At 34.9% G+C, this 24,009-nt stretch overlaps 1 protein-coding gene across 2 annotated transcripts in view; it reads right to left on the bottom strand.

Moving 5' to 3' along the window:
* Window positions 1-24,009, bottom strand: part of NAA15 (N-alpha-acetyltransferase 15, NatA auxiliary subunit) — an 84,798-nt gene that overhangs the window by 11,416 nt on the left and 49,373 nt on the right. For both annotated transcript variants that reach the window (XM_060654139.3, XM_060654138.3), the window contains exons 10-17: window positions 22,744-22,816; window positions 19,559-19,728; window positions 18,183-18,335; window positions 17,489-17,617; window positions 16,180-16,393; window positions 6,796-6,989; window positions 2,277-2,385; window positions 277-375 (exon numbers count right to left, since the gene is read on the bottom strand). In XM_060654139.3, the coding sequence (XP_060510122.1) occupies window positions 277-375; window positions 2,277-2,385; window positions 6,796-6,989; window positions 16,180-16,393; window positions 17,489-17,617; window positions 18,183-18,335; window positions 19,559-19,728; window positions 22,744-22,816 (1,141 nt within the window). The remainder of the gene's footprint in view (window positions 1-276; window positions 376-2,276; window positions 2,386-6,795; window positions 6,990-16,179; window positions 16,394-17,488; window positions 17,618-18,182; window positions 18,336-19,558; window positions 19,729-22,743; window positions 22,817-24,009) is intronic.

The following is a 24,009-nucleotide window of genomic DNA, read 5'->3' as shown; positions in this document are numbered from 1 at the left end:
CAATTTCAACTTACGTGTTAACTTTTTAGAAACAGAAACAAAGGTGATTCTCAAATATCTGGACTAAACAATCCTATTATCAAAATCAAGTAACATTTCTAGCCTTAAAATAAATACCTTCATCACAAAGAAAAGAACCCTGCTTTTCCCCTTAGCTAATTTAATACCCAACAGCTTTAAAATGATTAAGTTTATGACAAGCTTATATAGATCACTTATACAGTCACTAGCAACTACTATAACCAAATACTTAAGTAATGGAAAACAAAAACATACCAGTACTAAAGAGTCGAATCATACACTCATGAAGCCAGGGATGACTAGAATCAATAGCAAATGCCCTCTTTACTGATTGTAGCATCAAAAGAAATTTTTCTATAAAAAGAAAAAGTAAGATATATTTTGATCATTTGATAAAATAAGATGCCCTCCTCCTTTGGAAGATTAAGATCTTACAAATAGAGAAACTAATTTAGAGTCAACCACATTTGAACTGCAACGTAAGTGAAGCAAATGATTTCCTCAGATTAGCAACATTAGCTAATGATTTCCACACAATATTCTTTTAAGAAAAAAGGTTTTATGAAGTACAAAAAAATTAGATAGCATTCAATAGGAACAAAATTTGAAGCCATTTCACTTCTTAACCTCCTTTAATCAGAATAAAGGGATCTTCTGCACTACTTATAAATCTTGATTGTTTATACTTGAATCTCCTTTCTTGGGTTTTGTGACATGTGAAATGGTTTCCCTCCTATCTGTCCTCTCCTATCAATCCCTGGCTCCTCTTTCTCCTCAAAAGGTACAGTATTTACCAAGTTTATTATTTTCAGTGATTTCTAAGCTCTCTCTATACTATCCCCATACTCACACCCCATGTTTCACCAGCTTTAGTAGTGTTTCCACCTGTTCCACGGAAATTTCACCTGAATACTTACTGAACTTCCAAGTCTCATCTATAACTACCTCCTCTTTGTTACGACTTCCCTAATTTGGTACCATTCTCCAAATAACAAAATTCAAACCTCCAGGCTCCTCTGACATTTTTCTCTTACCCAACACTCAAAAAGCTAACAACACTGCCATACCCTTTACTACCCATTTCACACAACAATGAAATCCAACAGCTGAAGAGCCCTTCAGAGGTCTTTAGAACACAACCAAGAAGCCAACTGAATGGAATTTAGATTCCCCTTCCTCACTTCAAGCAGAACAACTTTTTTATACTTCGGTATTCCATTTAAGAATATTTGTTAAAAAGGAAGTTATAATTAACTGTTCTTTAAAAGTTTCTAAATTACTTGACTATTTACTAAAGTTTATTTTCTAAATTTTGGAAAACAGAATTATAACAAAACACTGTAATCACTCAATCCATCAAGAGACCTTCTGTTATTTTTTTAATCTATTTCTTCCTGGGCTTTTTTCTATATTACATATTCATGTAAATATCTTAATAAAAATTAAAATCAAACTATAGCTTTTTGTCCTATTTTCAAGCAATGCTATATGAGAACCTTTCCCATTAATTACCTTTGATAAACAGGATTTTTAAATGGAAACTCGATAGGGGCACCATTTTCCATCTCTTTAAGTAGAACGTAAGTTACACTGCTTGGAGCAACAACCTTCTGTCAGAGCTTATTAACCAAGTTCTTTTTCCTTCCCTTAATGATATACTTAGTTTTTTTTCAATGAACCACTTGGATTACAGCAATTCAGTTCCACAAAATCAGTATCTATATGTAGTTGAGGCATTCTAAACAAGACAACCAAGACCCTTCATTTATTTTCTATCTGGTTTGGGCAATACAGAAACCTCTACATTATTTACACATACTTGTGTTTTCTTAAAGCATCCTCTTCCTTTCTATCCAGCTCTTCTTTTAGAAATGATTCATCCTTCAAGATACACCTTAAGCGCCACATCTTGTAACAATAGCTAATAAAAACCAACATTTATTCAATGCTTACTGTGTATCAGGCACTAATCTAAGCTCTACGTCATTAACTTTATTCACACAAGTACACGGCAATTACTACATATGACCTTAATCCTAGTTATGGATGTTCATCTATTGTTGATTTTAATGTCCTAGAAGAGATAATAGTATCATTATACCTCCCCACAACATCTTGCACAGGTAGCACGCATTTCTGTGAGGAAGCTGCATTGGCAAAAAATCCTACACTGGTAAAGCTACTGGACTTGGGTGACTATATCTAAGAAATACAGTGATCAATTTTATCAGGGCCACTATCCCCTAATTGCCTACCTTTCCTAAAGTAAATCTCAAAGGCAAAAAGATGCGTTTCTATCTTGTTCTTCACCAAGTTCTTCAACGGTGTTAAAAATTTAATAGCTTCTTCCAATGGAGTTTCAACCTAACAAAAATAAAAGATATTATACAAATGGAAGCAAGATGGAGGGGTATGATGTTATTCTCTCCATTAAAAACACTTTCTGGTTTTTTATTGTTGTTGTTGTTTTGGTAAAAATCACTTACCCATTACCCAGAAATACTGTCATATTTTAACCTCCCATAGTCTAAAGGAAGGGGATTTTGAACTCTAGAACTCTTTGCTGGTTTTTAACCACAGATATTACATTATCTCTAAATAGAAACTATCCAACAAGTAAAGATGAAGATAAAACAGAACCAGGGAAAGACAGACAGTGAGATAAACAGGTAAGATAATTGGGGTGGGGTTGGGGGGATGGGAACCGAGGAGAGATGTTAAATAGGATAAAGAGGGGTAAGAATGAGAGGTGGAGAATATTACAGAATGAGTCAACGTTCTTTTTAAACTCAAAGTGAAGTACAATCAAGCTATTAAAAAAAAAAAAAGATTCCATCTTGCATTGTTCTAATAATACAAATTCTATAGAATTCATCTTTATTCCAATGCCATGCTAATGGGGAGATGGCATGTGAAAATATTTATACTTATAGAACTCTGTCTCTACCACCCTTTAGTAATTATATAAATGTCATATTAATTACATACTTGTAATCATTACTGGGCAGGTATAATGTTTACTACATAATTGTGCTATTGTTACACTTCTAGACTGAGTATTTAGACAAGATTCTTCTCTGTAGACCAAGCTGTGGGTGGGGAACAATACCATATTTATCAGAAAGGCACTGAATATCTGTGCCTGTTTGTCTTGTCTCATGACAGAGGCAGTGACAATTTATCCTTGATGGAATCTGGATTTGCCATACCTGTCTAACGTGCCTCTTCTAATTGTGTTTCACCGACACAGTTTGTGGCTAAGGAAATGATTTCACAGTATTAAAAAGGAAAAAAAAGTTGAACAAAAAAGTGATGTCTATGAGATTTGCTGTATACTACTAGCATGTAAAGCAGCTGGCATTATTCTGAAAGATATGTGCTCTGAACAAGAAATCAATATATGGCATTGTCACTCTAATAGCTGTAGATACCAGGAGACGGGGGAAAGAGGGGCCCTCAGAAGTATGCCTTTCTCACACATTTTTAATATTTTGCTTATCTTATTCCCATGATTCTATGTCCTATTGAGTTGGAATTTGTGATATACAGGGAAGAAATGTCTACCAAGGAAGGTAAAAAACTGGAAACTGAAATTGTAATGGAGCTGTATCAAGCTTGAAATGAAGACTGCTGTACTGATCAGGGCAATTTATCACCAGGGAGATATGGCTGCTGTTAACAAAATGGATACAAGGAATATAGGGCAGCTGAGTCATACAAACATTATACTTACTGAAATCAAGTTTTTGAACTTGGAAAAAGAAAAGGGAAATTCTGCCTGCATTTCTAATAAGTGAGAATACATGCCTCCACAGGAGATCTGGATCTGAAATTCCTACATGTTTCCTTGTGCCTTACTTGCATAGGGAAGATTTTGTTAGGCTAAATCTAAGTGCTTAAACATATGTCCATAACCACAATAAAGCTAACTACATTCTACATTCATATATACAAAATGAAGTATAGGGTTATATACACAAAAGCCTATCAACAGGGATGAGTTCTAAAATCAGTGCTTAAGATCAGGAGAAAAAAAAAAAAAAAATCAACAGAACTACCCTTGAAAATTCCTAAAGTTGTAAAGACAGACAGACATATATATCTCATTAATTTGCATTATATATATGAAAACCATATATTAGGTACCAAAATCCTAATCCCTGTAGCAAAATGTTCTCACTAGGAGAAGATGCACACAGAAACTGACAGGGACTAAACAAATGGTAGTTATACTTCTATCATACTTAGTTAGGGTCCTATGTTCACTGAGTGGAATACTGGATGAAATTGCTAGAAATTATGCACACTCATTTGTTTCTCAAAAAAAAATTACATCCAGTACCTGCTCTGGCAGCACATATATTAAAAAACTACAAGTCATGAAGATTTGAATTTACTTAAGTTAAAGAAATGTACACTGGGACTGCGTTGTGTTGACGGGCAATATAAGAGATCTGCAAGGGTGGTTTGATCACATGCAATTTTTAAATTTATAAACTGATGTGAAGTCTAATCCACGTTACACTACGTTATATAGGAGTACGTCTCCCTATGCTCCCAGCATAGCAACAAAAAGCTTGAAACTATTATACCTTATACAGCCAGAATATTAAGGACACCCTGATAAAGAACATGTGTGTATACAGAAGGAAAAAATAGTCCAGCTGAGGTAAGTACTGACTGAAGGTGAGGAGGGACACAGGATGGGTGGCACATGAGGGAACTCAAAAATAACAATTTATTGCCTCATGATACGCTGGAGAAACTTCAGGTTTATACTCAGTTAACTAAATATTAAACTCACTCACTAAACCTTTTCCTATTTTCCTTACCTGGAATTACCGCTAACTTAACGATGCTTCTACTTCATATCACATATATAAAATCCTGAATGACACTAAATATACCACTTATCACATGAAGAATGATAAAATACAGGATCACAAAAAATCACAATCTATAGACTGTAGATCCACACTTGGCAGGCAGCATTTAAAAGAGTCTACAATGCCATACCTTGTTATGATGGCTTGGTATAATCTGGTGCTGCCACCACACTGGGGATATAAGTAAGTGTGGATGCTATTAGAAGGGGGCATCCTGGCGGCAGTTATCCTAGGAAGAGAAGGGTGTTATGTGCCCAACAAGCAAGAGAAGTATATATTAAACAGCACCCCAGATCAGGGTGCCTTCCACTGGGCTCCTTCCAAATAAAGCACTTTCTGTAGGAATTATTTTCTTCTGAGACTCTACAACCCTATATAGCTATTAATAATTAGACTATAACTTGACATCTGGTCCAAAAGCAGCCATGATAAGCTGGACACAAGAAAAACTCAAGTCAAAAATAAAAGGAAAACCCAGTAAGGAGGCCTGGAATGCGAGCATAAGAATTCTGCTCTGTGGGATTACCCTTTATTAGACAAGGACTAAACAAGCCAGACAGATCCTCTCTTTAAAAAGTATAATGTGAGATATGAAGTGTTACAAAGAAAAAAGTCATTAAGGAAAGTCAAGGGAAAGAATGGTGCTGGCAGACAAGTTAGTGGTGGTAGTAATAAAGAAAGCTGAGGTATAAAGATGGAGGGCCCTTAAAGTTGATATTATCGCTGAATAACTGCAATTCTCCATGAGGCCTAAAAGGTCCATTTTCTGTGCTTCCTCCCTATTCTGTATATTTTTCCAATAAGCACCCAACAATAAAAAGTAGTATCTTTGTTCCTAAAATAGTTACACAATTATTTGTGAAAAGATGTCAATATATCCTTTGAAATCCAAGCCAGATTTCTCTATGGTTCTTAAATAGCAACACTGCTATGAGATATTACTGTCCATCTGCTCTGGTATAATCCTAAAACTATTTTCCAACTCTATTTACTAAGTATTATAATTTTTCTTCATTATAGAGCAGTTGATTTTGATTTTTTTAGTTACTAGCGAGGCTAATACTGAACTCTAGGGCAATGCGCTCACTATTATTTACTGTTTTAACATAAATTATGCAATTATTTTCACATGGAGTAGGTGAATGTCAAGAGCCAGGAGTACACAGGTACATTACTAATCAAAATGGTTTGTGTGACAGTGAATACCTTGGTTTCAGCTTAATGGTTAAAAATGGCACATGTGATTTTGGCCTGGGGGAAAATATTTGGGAACTTTAAAGACATTAGGTTCAAATAGCAAAGTTCAATAAATAAGGACTGTAAACTGACACATGAATGAGAAATATACATATACACTCACTTTTTAACAAGCTCAATTTGGTCTCTAGATATAAAAAGTTGCATGTTACCACTTGTAACAGATGCTACATTCTCTACACATATAGTTCCTTTCTTTAATCCTCACATCTCTGCCTAGTAGGGATTTTTACTAGTCCCATTTTATAGATGAGAAAATCATCAGAGAGGTTAGACAAAGTGTCCAAACACACAATGAAGTGTACATGCTGATATGTGGACCCAGATCAGAATGACTCAAAAGCCAAAACTTTCCACTATACCATACTAGATTACTCTGGATCAGGATCATTACTACAAGTTTTAAATGTGAAGTATGATCAGAGAGAGAGAGACAGAGAGAGAGAGAGAGACAGAGAGAGAGAGAGAGACAGAGAGACAGAGAGAGAGAGACAGAGACAGAGAGAGAGAGGAGACTAAAAATTAAAATTTTTCACTCAAATAAAAATCAAATTGGTTGAATAAGACCATATTAAATGGTAATAGCTGTCATGAAATTTCACTAAATTGTGCTAAACTCTTTATTAAGTACCTTGGCCAGTTTCTCAGGGATAAGTTCTTCTTTGGGACCTCCAATTTCTTCATCATCATCATCCTTTTTCTTTTTCTGATTTCTCTGCTGCTTTTCTTTTTCTGCATTTTTTTTCTCTTCTTCTATCTGGGCTTTCTTTTGAGCTCTTCTTTGTTTATTACGTAGCTTCTTTAGCTCTTTGTCAGACATGTTTGCTGTAGGCAATAAGTGTTAATTAATTAAAAGCATATAAATCAGGTTAGTAATGATCAATCACTAATTTAATATTCTCACTAAAACTCTCATAAAAAATATTACATGTTAGGCAGGCCTGGGTGGCTCAGTCGGTTAAGCCTCTGACTTCAGCTCAGGTCATGATCTCAAGGAACATGAGTTCGAGCCCTGCATCAGGCTCTGTGCTGACAGCTCAGAGCCTGGAGCTTGCTTCAGATTCTGAGTCCCTCTCTCTTTGCCCCTCCCCCACTCACACTCTGTCTCTCTCTCTCTCTCTCTCTCTCAAAAATAAATATTAAAAATTTTTTAAAAATATTAAATGTTATGTGTTCATATGCCTATGTGTATCTAGCCCTTTAACAGTTCCACACATGTAGAGAATACTGTAACCTCTTTAAAAATTTTTTTTGAAAACAGGTGGAGACCTGGTGCTGCAACCATGGCAAAACATAAAAAAGTATACAAGTTCATCCAACAATATTAAACTAGTTGCAATTCTAGAAATGTTCATATTTCTATGGCTTTGGACTATGCTTTTTCTTAGTTATGCCCCTCTAACCTTGTCAGTTATTCATTCTCTATTCTGTGCTGCCACTATGACATATATTTTGCTTGTAACAATACTTTGTTTATACAGGTGTTTCTCTTTTAGACTGTGAACTCCTTGGTGGAAGAGACTGTGTCTTCCTCATAATCTTTGTATTCTCAGGGCCTAGCAGAATATACAGAAAACACGCAAGTATTTGTTGACGGAACAATGAATAACTATAAGATAAATTAATGATTTGACACTGAAAATTAACAATAGCTCTTGAGTATAAACTATGGATGTCTCAAAAGACAGCCTGGAAATCACTGATAAATACGTAATAATGAAGTAAAAACTCTATACTATTTAGTCTTCAAGCAGTAAATCTGAATGCTACATGTACAATTGGTATTTACTTGGTAATACTTGTTGATACCAAGAAATGAAAAAAGTCATTCTAAAATATACCACCACTGTGGTGACTTTAAAATATGCCCATAAATTGGGGCGCCTGGGTGGCTCAGTCGGTTAAGTGGCCGACTTCGGCTCAGGTCATGAGCTCGCGGTCCGTAAGTTCGAGCCCTGCATCGGGCTCTGTGCTGACAGCTCAGAGCCTGGAGCCTGTTTCAGATTCTGTGTCTCCCTCTCTCTGACCCTCCCCCGTTCATGCTCTCTCTCTGTCTCAAAAATAAATAAATGTTAAAAAAAAATTTTTTTTAAATATGCCCATAAATTCTTTCCTTCAAAAGGCAGAACCTATTTCCCCGCTTCCCTTAATTGTAGGCTATACTCACTGACTCACTTCTAACACATGGAATGTGCTAGAAATCAAAGTATATGACATCCAAGATCAGAACATAAAAGCACTGTGGACTGCTCCTTGCTTTCTCTTGGACAACTCAGAAGAAACCAACTGCCATGTTGTGAAGATAGCCAAACAACTTTATGGAAAGACCCACGTGGCCAAGAAAAGGCTTCTGGGTATGAGACGAAGCCATCTTGGAAGCAGATTCTCCAACTCAAGTCAACCCCTCAGATGCCCTGGCTGTCTTGACTTCAACCTCCTGAAAGACCCCTACATCTTTCAAAATCATACAGCTAAGTGACTTCTGAATTCCTGAGCCACAGGAACTCTGATATAATAAATGTTTGTTATTTAAAGCTATGTGTAAGCAATAGCAGCAACAGATAACCAAGGCAGATTTTGGTACCTGGAAGGGGGATGCTGCTGCAATAAAAACCTAAAATGTAGAACTGGTTTTGGTTCCATAGAGTGGCAAAAGGTGGAAAGACTTGGAGAAAAGCATTAATGGAAGCTCAAAGAACCCTACCTAGACTATTAACAGAATCAATTTTGAAGAGGTTGCAAGTTGATTTTGAAGAGACATGTTATAGTCATGTAGAGGCAGAAAGTTAAGTAACATTTATAAAATCTATCAAATGAACCAGGTGATCTAGTTAGGGGTATTTCCAGACAAAAAAAAAAAAAAAAAAAAGGTAGTTAAGGAGGCATCTGATTCCTCTTTCAGCTTGTAATAAAAATGCAAGAAAAAGAAACAAATGGAACAAGGATTTAACGGTTCTGAAAATTCTCAGCCTCTCCAGAAATGGCTGCTGAGCAAAGATCAAATTCAGAGAACTGCCAAGAAAGCATGTCAACAGGGAAAGTAGAGTTTGGCTTTAAAATCTTTTAAGACTCAGGGGTGCCTAGGTGGCTCAGTTGGTTAAGCATCCGACTATTGATCTTGGTCCAGGTCCTATGTTGGGCTCCATGCTGGGTATGGAGCCTACTAAAGACAAGGAAGGGAGGGAGATTCCTTTAAGGCTTAGAACTCAGAAAGATGGTGCCTCAGTTACTAGTCACCCCAAAATTTTAAGGGTATGAGTCACAGATCCTCTCAAACAACAGAGCTTCTAAGAAACTTAAGGGTGGTGTCCTCTCAGTGCTCAAGGTAGACAAAGATATTTGTGCATGTGGATTCTAATAAGACTCACAAAAGATCCCTAAAGTTTTAAGAGAATTAGATGGGTAGAAACAGCAAATCTGGACTGAAAGGAATGGAGATAGTGTTAAATGAAAAGACCTCCCAAATTTTGGAAGCAGACTGGAAAACTACTAAGGTGCAAACAAATGTTAACTATCAATTAATTAATTTTTAAAAAGTAATCTATACACCCAACATGGGGCTTGAACCCATGACTCCAAGATCAAGAGTCACAAGCTTTTCCAACTGAGCCAACCAGGCATCCTGCAAATGCTATCTTTTAAGAACAAGAAAAGATGATACAGAAGGTGGAACCAAGAACCCAGAACATAGAACCAAGAGCCATAAGAGAAGTATTCCTACATTGTGAGTCCTAATCCTGTACCCAACTGGACTTGAGAACTAACCAGTCACTCTTGTGTACCTCTCATTCCTCCCTCATCACCCCTTTCTGAATAAGAATATCAACAGTGGGTACCCTATTCCTCTGCCATCAATTTATACTGAATATGTGGTTGATACAGGATTTCATATCAAGAACTATGCTTGAAGAGCTATACTAACTATACTGAAGAACCATATTCAAGAACCCTTATCAGCGCCTGCACCTCATTTATATGTAACATTCTGGACTCTGAGCCAATGCTGTAATGGAATGAGACTTTTGAAGGCCTTGGGAGGGGCAAGTGTATTTTGCATTTAAGAATAATATAAATAATTTGTGTCCTGATTGTAGAACATGGCAGTTAAAAATATATCTACAAATTGTTTCATTCTTCTCCCACTCAAATATAGTTTATACTCGGTAATTCACTGCTACCAATTAGAATGTGAAGGAAGTAATGGAATGTTGTGTCGAGAGAACAGAACATTAAAAATGTTGTGGCTTCTTCGTTGCTCTCTCACGGCTAGCTTGATGAACTCAAGAAACTCTCTAGAGAGACTGACATATTATGGCCACCTGCCAAAAGCCATGCAAGTGAGCCATCTAGGAAATGAATCTTCTAGTCTTAGTTAAGCTTTCGGATGACTGTAGCCCCAGCCAACATCTCAACTACAACTTTGTAAGAGACCCTAAGCTGGGCCCACCTAGAGGCTACTAAATTCCTAAACTATAGAAATAATTATTTTAAGCTGCTAAATTTAGGAATATTATGTGGCAATAGATAACCACCATCAGAACAAATACAGACTTGTTTCTCTTTTCCCTAGTAAAGAAGCCCTTACTACTGAAAAAGAAAATTTCAAACAAGGATGAAAACTTACATTCTGGAAACAAAAGACTATAAATGAGCAGCCACAAAAATGCTGACCTTTTAATGACTGGTACAGTAATTGCTACCACTTGCATCCTGACTACACACTAGATACCATCCCTACATTATTTTATTTAATGTCCTTAATAATCTCATGGATTAGAGTCTATTATTTTATGTATGAGAAAACTGAGGTTTCAGAGGAAAAACAATAACTCAAGTAATAATAAAAGGCACAGCAAGGATTTAAATCCACTTCACTCTCATTCCAAATTCTGGGCTGTTTCTTTCCATTATGCTATACTGGGGGTCAGCAATCATTTTCTATAATGAGCCAGATACTAAATACTTTCAGATCTCTGGTGCAACTAAACTCAGCTCTTGTAGCACAAAATTAGCCATAGATAATATATAAATGAATAGGCTCAGCTGTGTCCCAATAAAACTTCATTTATCAAATCAAACTGCAGTACGGATCTGCCCACTGGCTAGTTTGTGACCTTATTCTATATTATCTGCCACTGCCTTGAAAGGACCCATGTAGTTAATAATAATAGAGTTGCCATACAAAAATAGGAAAGGAATAACTACATAAGAAATTAATATAGAAATTAATTCAAATCCTATTTCACTTAATGTAGCACTAACTTATCTGGATAAGCATTGTCTAAATTTTACAAGAATTACCTATGACTTATGTTAACATAATAGAGGCTCAGAATTTCAGCTCAAGAGAAACCAGAGAAGAATTCTCCTATGCTAGAATATTGCACTATCTCTTAAATAAAACTGTGTGTAGGGGCACCTCGGTGGCTCAGTGAGTTAAGCATCCGACTTTGGCTCAGGTTATGATCTCATGGTCTGTGAGTTCGAGCCCTATGTCGGGCTCTGTGCTGATAGCTCGGAGCCTGGAGCCAGCTTCAGATTCTATGTTTCCCTTTCTCTTTGCCCCTCCCCTGCTCTCTGTCCCACTGCCTCTCTCTCTCAAAAATAAACATTAAAAAAAAAAACTATTTAAAAAATTGTGTGCACGTATGTGTGTGCACATACACATGAATGCATAGCAAATAACATCTGAACCTAGAGTATCCAGCCAAATCAACATTCACACAAGAAAGCAAAATAAATCTGGCCACATAAAGACTGTAGGTTTACTAAAAGATAAAACATAAAAAGTGAAAAATAACTTCTCAACCAAATAAAGGGTAACTACCACATATTTGTTACAAATAGCAAGCTTTACGGTGGATGGACCATGAGAAACATTATGTCTAAAGATAAAGAAGGCAGCAAGCACACTACTGTTTCTGTTAGCAGTTTCTGCCACCCTCACCAGTGCAGTAAAGCATGGAAAAGAGAGGAATAAATTCTGAAAGAAACCAAACTAATGTTTACAGATTAACATAATAGCTTACATAGAAAATTTTTTAAAAATCAACTGAAAAAACAACTAAACCTAATATCAGAGTTCAATAAGGATACTAACTTGACAAAAATTATAATATTCATTTAGAATACTGTTAACAGATGAGGTGCCTGGGTGGCTCAGTTGGTTGAGCTTCCAACTTCGGCTCAGGTCATGATCTTGTGGTTCATGATTTCGAGCCCCACATTGGGCTCACTGTTCTCAGTGTGCAACCCGTTTCAGATCCTCTCTCCCCCTTTCTCCGCCCCTACCCTGCTTGTACTCTCAAAAATAAATAAACATTAAAAAAATTTTCAGAATACTGTAATGGAAAAAAAGACATGGAGAGATAATGCTAGTAACAAATTCACCAAAGTTATCGGACAATTAAATAGAAGATACAATGCATTCTAGTATGCAAAGACTTAATAATAATTGTTTAAGATATCCCCACCCCAAACAGTAATCTATATCTTAAATGCGATTCAAATTAAAAATTCCAAAAGAAACTTTCTGGCATCAAGCTAATCATACAGTTCACATATAAGCAAAAATTTGCATGTAAAGGCAAGAAAATTCTAAAGACATAGTATTAGATTAAGAGACAGATAAGAACAGAAAACTGAATACTGATGTCAATATCACAATCTTAACGTCTGTATAGTAAGTTTTGATGTTGTGTTAGAACCAGACACCATATCCACAATTCACTACATCACAGTTTAATATTTTATTTATTTGTTTATTTATTTATTTGAAGGAGAGGTTGGGAGACAAAGAGAGAGAGAGACAGAGAGAGACAGAGAGAATATCTTAAGCAGGCTCCATGCTCAGCACAGAGACATCGCAGGTGGGCCTCGATCCCATGACTCTGATATCATGACCTGAGTTGAAATCAAGAGCCAGACGCTGAACTCACTGAGCCACCCATGCGCCACTTTATTTAGTTTCAAAGATTTTATTTTTAAGTAATCTCCACACCCAACGTGGGGCTCGAACTCATAACCCCAAGATCAAGAGTCGTATGCTCCACAAACTGAGCAGCCAGGGTCACCTAAAGATGGCATTTTAAATAAGCAGAGAATATGACAACTTATCAATAAATATTGTTGAGGAATCAGCAGTCTACTTGCAGGTAATAAGCTACCTTCTACCTCACAACAGTATATAAAAATTAACTCCAGGTGATTAACAAATTGTAAACAGAACAGAACAATTGTTATAAGGAAACACAGAAGATATTTATGAATATATTTTAAATTCTGAAGTAGAAAAGCCTTTTTATGAAAGACCTAGAAGTCACAAAAGATTAAAGAAATCTTATCTCATAAAAACTAACACTTTTACATAATAAAAGATACCCACCATAAAGACCTAAATAAAACAGGAAGAAAATTTCTGCAATATATAAATAAGAATTAAAGTCCTGACTATGTAGAAAACTTCTATAAGCCAAGAAGTTGAAAACTAAAATGGGAAAAGATAATCCAAAAACCAAATAATCCAATGAAGAAATGGGCAAAAGACATGTATAGACACTTCTCCAAAGAAAACATTCAGATGACCAACAGACACATGAAAAAATGCTCAACATCACTCATCATCAGGGAAATACACATCAAAACCACAATGAGATACCATCTCACACCAGTCAGAATAGCTAAAATTAACAACTCAGGCAATAACAGATGTTGGCAAGGATGCAGAGAAAGAGAATCTCTTCAGCGCTGTTGGTAGGAATGCAAACTGGTGCAGCCACTCTGGAAAATAGTATGGAGGTTCCTCAAAAAACTAAAAAATAGAACTACCCTACGACCCAGCTATTGCACTACTAGGCATTTACCCATGGGATACAGCTGTGCTGTTTCGAAGAGACACATGCACCCCCATGTTTATAGCAGGACTATCAACAACAGCCAAAGTATGGAAAGAGCCCAAATGTCCATCGATGGATGAATGGATAAAGAAAATGTGGTGTGTACACACACACACACACACACACACACACACACACACACACACACACATGGAGTATTACTCAGTAATCAAAAAGAATGAAATCTTGCCATTTGCAACTACGTGGATGGAACTAGAGGGTATTATGCTAAGCAAAATTAGAGAAAGACATGTATCATATGACTTCACTCATATGAGGATTTTAAGATAAATAACAAAAATGTAAAGAATGGATAATTTTCTGTGTTAGCAATAAAATAAAAGATAATCTCACAATACAGTGTTGCAATAAAAACTGACGAACCTCTTAAGAAAGGCAATTTGACACTAGTTCAAATTTTCATACTCTTTAACCGAATAATTTCCACTTCTAACAATCCATGCTAAATAAACATGTGCAAAATGATGTACAAGGATTTACTATAGCACTGTAACAGTGGGGGGAAAAACACACAAAGGTTCCCACATAGCCCTTAAATGACTGATAATTGTAGTAAGTTTATGCCCAGACGTGGAGCAACACTATGAAAAATAAAAAGTCTAAGTTGCAGAATACCAGGGATAATATGACTCATTTATGAAGCTAAAAAAATAAAACAAATGAAAACCAAACAATCTCAAAGAACTGCTCTGAAACGTGTGTGTAGAGTTTACATACACATAAATGTAATTGTGCACAAAGGAAACAGAACGCTTTAAACGGATAATCTAAAAGAAGATGACCTACAGGTAAGAGAACAGTGAAAGGAAATTTTCGTATTTGTTAGTACATTTCTGAACTGTTTTAACTTTGTATAATTAAGAGTTAATTGTATATTATTTGTATAATTTGAAGAGAAAGGCAGGAGGAGTGAACAGAAAGAAGTCAGTGAACAAAAGAAGTCAGAGGACAATAACTCTCAGATTCAACAGTTAACTGTTCCATAGATTCTTACTGGCATTTTCTAGTTGAAGCAACAAGTAGAGAGAGTCAAGTGAAATCTGTACGAGGGTTTCAATGTGTGATTTTAGAAAGTTCTTAAGGGTTCCTAGGCAATAGGAAGTAAAATTTAACAACAAATTAACAAAATGATTCTCCTTAGCAGGAAGAAGGATACAGAAAACAACCAACCATAACTTCAGAAGAATAAACTCAGGACTGAATAATAACATCCTGACACACTTCTTACACCCCATCTCCTGTAACATTTTTGCCACAAATTAAGTCACAAAATATCTGGATGTACAATTAATTTATATCCTTCTACATGCCTCTTTCATTTTCATTGAAATTCTTCCCCAAATAATTATCTAAGGAATACTATACATCTGACATCATGGCAGAAAAATAGCACTTTAAAAACTGTCCAAATGATAAATCACTAGGCAATTTTACTAGTTTAATTCCAAGCTGGCTTTTAATAATTTTTTTTTTTTTTTGAGAGACAGCAAGCAAGCATGCACATGCACTCACAAGTGCACAAGCGGGGAAGGGGCAGAAAGGAAGAGAGAATCTTAAGCAGGCTCCAAGCCCGCACAGAGCCCAATGCAGGGCTCTATCCTATGACCATGAGATCATGACCCAAGCAGTAATCAAGGGATGCTTAACTGACTGAACCACCTAGGTGCCCCATCCAAGCTGGCTTTTAATGTTCAAGCAATATTTGCCTCTCAGTAGGTTAATTATAAATAACTATTAAAAAGAAGAAGAACTAGATACACTGACAGGCAACACTAATGATACAGTTAGCAATTTATAGTATCATAGTTAGCAATTTACAGTACTGGGTAAACCAGTTATTAAATGTTAAACTCATGAGATTCAACTTCTTAAAAGCTAATGACCAGTTACAAATTAAATTCTTGCTTTTCAAAGTATAAACAGTATTTTTCTTTCATTGCGTAGAGAAATTCACAAACGTCCATCATCATTTTCTAAGCATGTACAACATCTTCCCACAGGTGCTTAATAAAAAGCTCAAGAAAAATCTAAACTACACAAAAATATAAATATACATACACATATCACAGCAAACAATAAGAAATCTTTGAATATTATACCTGTATCAGCTTCATGTTCTTTATTCTCATCTGTTAGGGGGTTGTCATGAAGCTTCAAATAGATCTCTATAGCAATTCTTGCTGCTTTGAAGTAAAATGGATGCTGTCGAAGTACATCTTCTAGTTTTAATAAGTCCACATATGATCTAAGGGTAATCTTCCTCATACAGTAAGTATGAAAGTCAAACTGGTCGTCAGTGATTTCTATAAAATGCTAACAAAATCATCTTTTTTATTATACTGAAGTATAACAATGTCAAAAAAAGCTATAGAAATCAAACTTTTAGATTTACTGGTTTCCTATCCATGAAAAAATTAATAAATTAAAAAATATTACATATTACAATCATCCAGTATAAATAAATACTTTCCATATCAAATAAGCAAATACAAGTGACCATCCCCTAGCACAGTATATGGCAAACACCGGGCAATGAATTATTTACTAAATGAAAAGGAAGCACAATCATTTGAAACATATATACTTATTCCTTCTTTAACCATACTTAAATAAAGCTAGCATGACAAATCAAACATTATTAGTATACATAATGATGCAACAGATTTACACACTAAACATTCAGTGTTTATATTCAGAATGACCTGCGAAGATTATAGTATATAGTATTTGGTAATTTTTCTGAAAATACAAATCTGAGTCCTACGCAATGTTATGTTGGTATGCGAGAGAGAAACCAATTAGTGAAGTAAGTCGAGCAACCACAACCTAGCTCATTCAACTAAATTCTGCGGTTCTCGACTTGATAAGAGAAAAAGCATGAAATTATAGAAATTATCTTTATCTGTGAAAAACACAAAAAAGGAAAGCCAACCACTAGTGATACAAATGAATCAGAAGTGAAGAGGACTAAGAAAACAATGAATTTATCAAAAAAATGAGGAATGACATAGGCTACAGAAATACCGTAAAAAGACTTCAAAACTTGTACCTTATGAGTATCAAGAGTGTATTGCATCACCAATCAACCCCCAGTTTCTAAGATACCTTAATGAGCTGTGTATTACTGAAGATACAGCAGCAATTTGAAAGAAACATTCAAAAATCAGTAAGAACATAACAAGATGCAAACTCTCCAAATTTTTTACATGAATTCTTGCAGGCAGAGTAGACAATGGGGAAGTCTGCTCATAATATAGTCAGCAACATTTTTATTGAAAAACTGTGAACACTGATATTTAGAAATCACAAGCTGTGAATTACAAAGAGGAAGAAAAGAAAAAACAGTTGCCCCAAACCTTCAACATATAACAGAATAAAATAAGAAACTCACATATATAGGGTACTTACTCTTTCAATCTCATGACATTTCTTAAGTGCTTCACCAAATTTATTCATTGCCTTATAAGCCTGGGCACATTCTGTCTGGAACCACATGCACTGCATTTCATTCAAATTCTCTACTGCTGATGTTCCTTCCTGTATAAAAATTACATGCATTCAAGACCATGTCTTACCAAATACACTATTTCACCATAGAATTTAAGAAGGAAAGTATGGTCTATTGACTTTAATTCTTTCAAAATCACTTTCTGTATTAACCATTTTCAGAATGAGGGAACAGTTATTATAAGAAATTGAAATTATATTTCTAATCACTGGAAAAAAAATGTACCTTTGTAAATAATCAAAAGATCTACATAACTGGGGTTGGAGAGTAACATAAGATACAGAACACTAGTACACAGCAGGTATTCAACTAGTATTAGTTCCTTTCACTCCTAAAAAATTTCATCTGAACACATCTCAATGTAAATCAGAGTTTAAAAACACACTGTACAATAAATAAATAAAAAACAAAAAAGCATTGCACAACCACCTAAAAAGAAAAATGTTTTATACTATTACTGATGTCAGTAGTAGTATCAAAGGGAACTTAATAAAATCCTATTTTGATATTAAAAATATAAGAAAAAAATTTTGAAAAATAAGCAAGGTATACAAGTATAGACTGTTTATTCATAAGAACAGTAGCTCTACAAACCCTTGTAAACTTTGAGCACATTTCTTCAGCCTCTTTTATCAGATTGGCTTTTAGCATGTACTTTGCACACTTCGAATTGATAAATCTGTCTGCTGTGTCCAAGGCCTGGGCTTCATCCATCCACCTTGCAGCTTCTCTAATATTTCCAGCATGCTTATAGGGTAGAAAAGCAAAATAAACCAATCAGTATGCTAATTTTACTAGGCACATAATTAGTTACCTATTGACAGGTAACTAAAACACAAGTGAAAAAAAAGGTATTCTTCTGACTGATCTTAGAACCTTAACCAATATACATGCATACATTTTGATACTTTTCTGGCTACACAGAATATAGGCTCCCTGCTAGTAAAAACTTGCTTTATTGTTTACTGTTATACCTCATTGCTTACAACAGTGCCTGGCACATAATGAATACTCAACAACAATGGTTAAATTTAAGAATAAATAATAGTCAAAATCTTTAAGTCAGAACAATATAAAGGTCAAAAAAGGCATCATGGTTGAGTATCAGAGAAATTCAGTTAACATACAAGAATACTTATTTAAAAAAATTATTCATCAACACTGAAAAGTAAAAGAAAAAAAAAAAAAAAAGAAGAAAAAATAGGCAAAGGTGTGGCCAAATTTCTACCCTAAAAGAAACATGGACACATCACTGACTATTACTGGGCATTCCAAGATGCATTCTAATTCACATAACTAGTCCATTTGTCAAAGACACAAAACTAATGAGGATAATAACCTGGCTTTGAGAAGTGCTTTTAAAACATCACTTAATTTCATTATTTTTTGGTAAATAAATTGTGAGTTTACATTCTCTTCCCTAAGAGATTTTATTACTAATTTGTATTTGTATTAAGAACGAGAAGAGCCAATTTTATTTTAAGAGGATGCTAAAACATAGGACCGGAGATTCTCAAGAAGGACCAAGAAGTTAAGAAGACATGTAAAACTATAAAATTTTCAGTTTCATTTTGGATACTGATCATGATCATACTCAAATGTTAATAGAAACAAACATTTCACAGCAAATTAATAACGTTTGAGTATCTATACTCTTACAACTTAAAACCAACAAAATAATTAGATACGCGTATGTGTGAATGCATGAAAATACATAATATGAATAACCACATATCTGAATAACCATATACATGTATGTATATCTATGTGTATATATAGACATAAATAAAGTAGCATGACCATGACAAATCTAAAAGTAATCAGACTGAGGAATGCACTATATTCATTCCAGGTTTTACAAGCCATCAAATATATCATTTTTGTTATATCTTTTAGAATTTACAAACTATAGAAAAAATTCTTTCTAAGACACATTACCTTATAAAAAAAGGGGGTGGGAAGATTTTTACCTTATAGATTTTAGCTTTCACAAGAAAGAGTTCTATCAATGTAGGTGTACTTTCAATAGCGGTATTTATGTATTCCAAAGCAATCGATGGCTGACCAATTTTGTCATAATGTTGTGCCAAGTAGTACTGGACCCAAAGTAATGTAGTTGGTGGTTCCTCTTTTCCATCATCTTTAAAACGCGGGGGAGGTGGGTGGGAGAGGAAAGAAACCAAGATTAGTCATTAACGTATAGTAAGCGAGTACCCACCTCCAAATGGCTTTATCTTTGTTAATAAGGAAAAATACCTTGAACCATTTATTTACGTATCTAGCTATAAAACTATCCTTAAATTTGTAAGATCTTTCAAAGGGACCATACTTTCTATTCTGTATGATTTCAGCCCCTAGCACAATGCCTTGAATTTAGTAAGAATTTTATATAATAAATATGGCAGATAAACAAGATAAAGATACAAAAAAAATTACCTAAAAAAAGAAACTAAAAGGAGTCAGGGGAGACAATCAGGGCTAGAACTATGAATGTGTATGGACTAGGAAGTTATTTATGAGAGATGGGAAAAAGGTATCAAAAGAAATTTTTCATTAATGTGAGGCTAAAAAAAACGGGCCTGACTGCTTAATATTTCTAGCTAATATACTAAACTCTACATAAGTATACCTGTGATGTGGTTGAGTTTTGGTGATTATGATATTTTCAATATATGTTAATATTATGCTGATATGCAACGATGCATAATTTAGATTGAATAAAAACTATACCCAAAAGATGAGGTAAGAAAAAATGCTTACTCTACATTTTAGTTCGTAATTCAACTTCTATATACTCACAAGAAAATGTGTAAGTTAAATATACAACCCACACATTAAAAAACGCTTTTTTATTTCATACCAATATCTAAAATCTAAGAACTGTTACTTGCTTTCAAAGAAAGCAACAGACTGCTTATTTTTATCCTAGTAAAAGCAGGATGGCTCAGTGGACAAACAATAGGAGTGGAACTCACCAACTCCCGATCTGATAGATCTGCAACTAAAGTGCTGCATATTCTTGGGCATGTCATTGAACCTCTTCCACATTTGTAAAATATGTAGGAAAATGCTGATAATCAAAGGAACATCATGATGATTAACCAATGAAACCATGGTAACGCCTTTTAAAAAGTATTATTAAAATTAATCTGAGACCTAGAAACAATAATCAACCCAATAGCAACAAGCATCCCAGGTCCTATACTGGGATTTCCCACTGTAAGAACCAGGGTTCCTTTGGAAAAACTATTGATTCCAGGTCTGCTATGGACAGTGTGCCAGATGAACTGGAATATCTTGTCACACTAAACTGCAAAAAAGCTATCAACTACTACCATGGTATGTGAAGGCTGGAACCATTTGAAACTGCAATGACTTAAAACATCAAGTATATTTAAACCCATGAATTCATCATACTTTTAAAATGTGCACTGGCATCTTTGAAGGATGCTACTAAATGAATTCATTATTTTGAAAACTGGGAAACAATAACAAAAAGTAGGAGAGGTAGGGGGGAAAAGCAGAATTCATCTTGGTTTTCCTACATAAACTCAAATACTAGATAAACAGGTAACAGATGAAGGGAAATTTCTCTTGTAAGATAATAGAAAATGAATGATAGAATATCACCAGTTTGTAATTCCTGACAATTGCTAACATACAAAATAAACACTAAATACTTCCTGATGGAAGAACATTCCACCACCCATGAAATAATCTTGTTCACCCTTTAAATTTAAAAGGAAATGGGTGCGTGGGTGGCTCAGTTAGTTAAGTCTCTGGCTTTGGCTCAGGTCATGAGCTCATGGCTTCTGAGTTCAAGCCCCCTTGGGGCTCTCTGCTCTGTCAGCAGAGAGCCTGCTTTGAATCCTCTGTCCTCCTCTCTCTCTGCACCCCCCACCGCTCTCTCACGAGCACGCTCTTTCTCAAATAAACATTTAAAAAAAAAAGAAACTTGGGGCGCCTGGGTGGCTCAGTCGGTTGAACATCCAGCTTCGGCTCAGGTCATGATCTCACGGTTTGTGAGTTCGAGCCCCATGTTGGGTTCTGTGCTGACAGCTCAGAGCCTGGAGCCTGTTTCCGATTCTGTCTCCCTCTCTCTCTGCTCCTCCCCCGCTCGTGCTCTCTCTCTCTCTCTCTCTCTCAAAAATAAACATTAAAAAAAAATTTTTTTTTAAACTTAAATAAAAGGAAACAAAAAACAACGAACCAAAAAAAATAAATAAAAGAAAGGAAAACATGACACACACACATCCCCCAAAAACCTGAATCTTGTTAAGCCTGTCTGTTAGAAGCTTTTGCAATGATAGAAATGTTCTGTATTTTCCCTGGGCAATATGGTAGTAGGCACTGGTTTTACATGGTACTGAGCAGCACCTGAAATGTGGCTACTGCAACTCAGGAACTGAATTTTTAATTTTACCAAATTAAAAAAATTTTAATAGTCAAGAACTATCATACTAGACAGTACAGCTCTATATCCAACTACCAATTTACAACAAATCCAGAGGACAGAGGAATAACATGTTAAGTAACACCATGGGAGTTCAGTCAGCAAAATATGGACTGTAGAAAAACTTGAGAAAATATCAAACTTGAAGTATAGATTTCATATGGATCCTCATTCAAACAAACTCCAAAACCAAAAAGGAAAAAAAAAATTTCTAACATAACTAGAAATGTAAGCATGGACTTTTTTGGTATTAAAAAAGTATTAATGTTCAAGTGTGGTGACGATATTATGGTTATGATCATTAGAATGCTGAAATATTCATCCATAAAATGATGTGATGTTCGGGATTTGCTTCAGAATAACACGGGAATGCAGAGAGGGAAGAAGGTTAAGAATATAGATGAAATATGTTCTCCCAGGAGTTAAAAGTTATTGAAACAGGGTGGCTAATAAATGATGGAGGATCATTATAGGACCAGGACTAGTTTTGTAGAAGTTTGAAATTTTACATTTTTTTCAGTAAGATAATTAACCAAATATTTTCACATAATGTGCAAATTAATGCATCTCTATCTTAAAAAGGAAAAAGTTTAAAATATTAAGCTTACTGTCTAAATTATGAATACTGACCTTCTGATTAAGAATTTCACAATACCTTAAGATTTTTAAGATGTTTGTAAAATATAAAAGCTGAGCACTTACCATTAGGATTAAATAACCGGCAGCTTTTTAAAGAGGTTTCATAACCTACTACTAATTCTTCTATGATCGCCACCTAGAGTACAAACACACAAGCACACTTTAATAAAATACCTAAGTGCAGTTACTATTCTTGTACAAAACATGTTATTTACTATTAAAGGGCTAAATCGACATTCCAAATTATGCACACACACCTATGTACACACCCTTTTACAAATCTCTTAACTTTTGGATAAAAATTTAAAAGCAAGTAAACTATACATTTTTGAAGGTGTTCTTTTTTTTAAGGTATTAAGATGTAACTTTCTAAAAACTTAATGGCAACTCCTTTCCCTGCTAGAAAATAATGCATCAAGCTGAGTTAGAAATCAAGAAAAGGTTGGACAAAAAGAGGTAATATTGTAGATGACTTATCTTGGTTCATTTTCATCTCAATTCACATAAATAACACTCAAAATTAATATTTGCCCTTCAGGAATCAAGAATTAAAAACTACATGAAATGAGAAATTCCAAAAGTTTATGATAGCATCAACTCTCAATTTTATAATCCAAGGGAAAGTATCAATAAAAGTGAAACATGGAACAATAGGTGAGATTCTGAAATCCAGGAGAATGAGTGGCTGTCCAGGTCTGGTTTCTCCTGAGTCATGACTATACCACTTGCTCCTGGCTTTGTAACAGATCTGTGAATACTTTTAATTTATTCATTCCCTCCTTCACTTAAGCCATCTATAATGGATTTCTGTTACTACAGAGGCTGTCCTAAGTGACCTCAATTTAACCGACTCAACAGATTAACACCAGCTCTCTCCATTACCTCAGAAAATTTTGAGGACTGAATGGTCACAGCTAGGTTATTCTGGTGTGCCTATGTTCTTCTGCTCCCACAAGGTGAGCTATATGCTAAGAGTTTTGTTCTCCCAAACCTGTTTGAATCAGTTGCATTATTATCATTATAGAATTTAATTCAATATTATGTAAATTTAAGAAATGAGAACAAAAGAAAAAACTGTTTCAAACTGAATGGAAAGATTCAAGGATAAATTAGATACTTTTAACCAATTTAAAAGGTTTAAATGACACAACCATAAAGGGGAAAATCATCAAAATATATAGGCTTCTACAATTAAGACTGCTTCACAAGCATCAAGTTTTCACTCTAATGAAACTGAAGACAACAGACCACATGTTATTAATGTGATTTATGCAACTTTTTTTAAAAAGTAAAAGTCATCAAAAAAGCCCATACCTTGGGCCTCTCAAT

This window comes from Panthera onca, chromosome B1 (genome assembly GCF_046562875.1).
Source record: "Panthera onca isolate mPanOnc1 chromosome B1, mPanOnc1 haplotype 2, whole genome shotgun sequence".
In the NCBI taxonomy this organism is placed as follows: domain Eukaryota; kingdom Metazoa; phylum Chordata; class Mammalia; order Carnivora; family Felidae; genus Panthera; species Panthera onca.
Note: the sequence above shows the minus strand (reverse complement) of the source record. Positions and strands in the feature narration are given on the sequence as shown.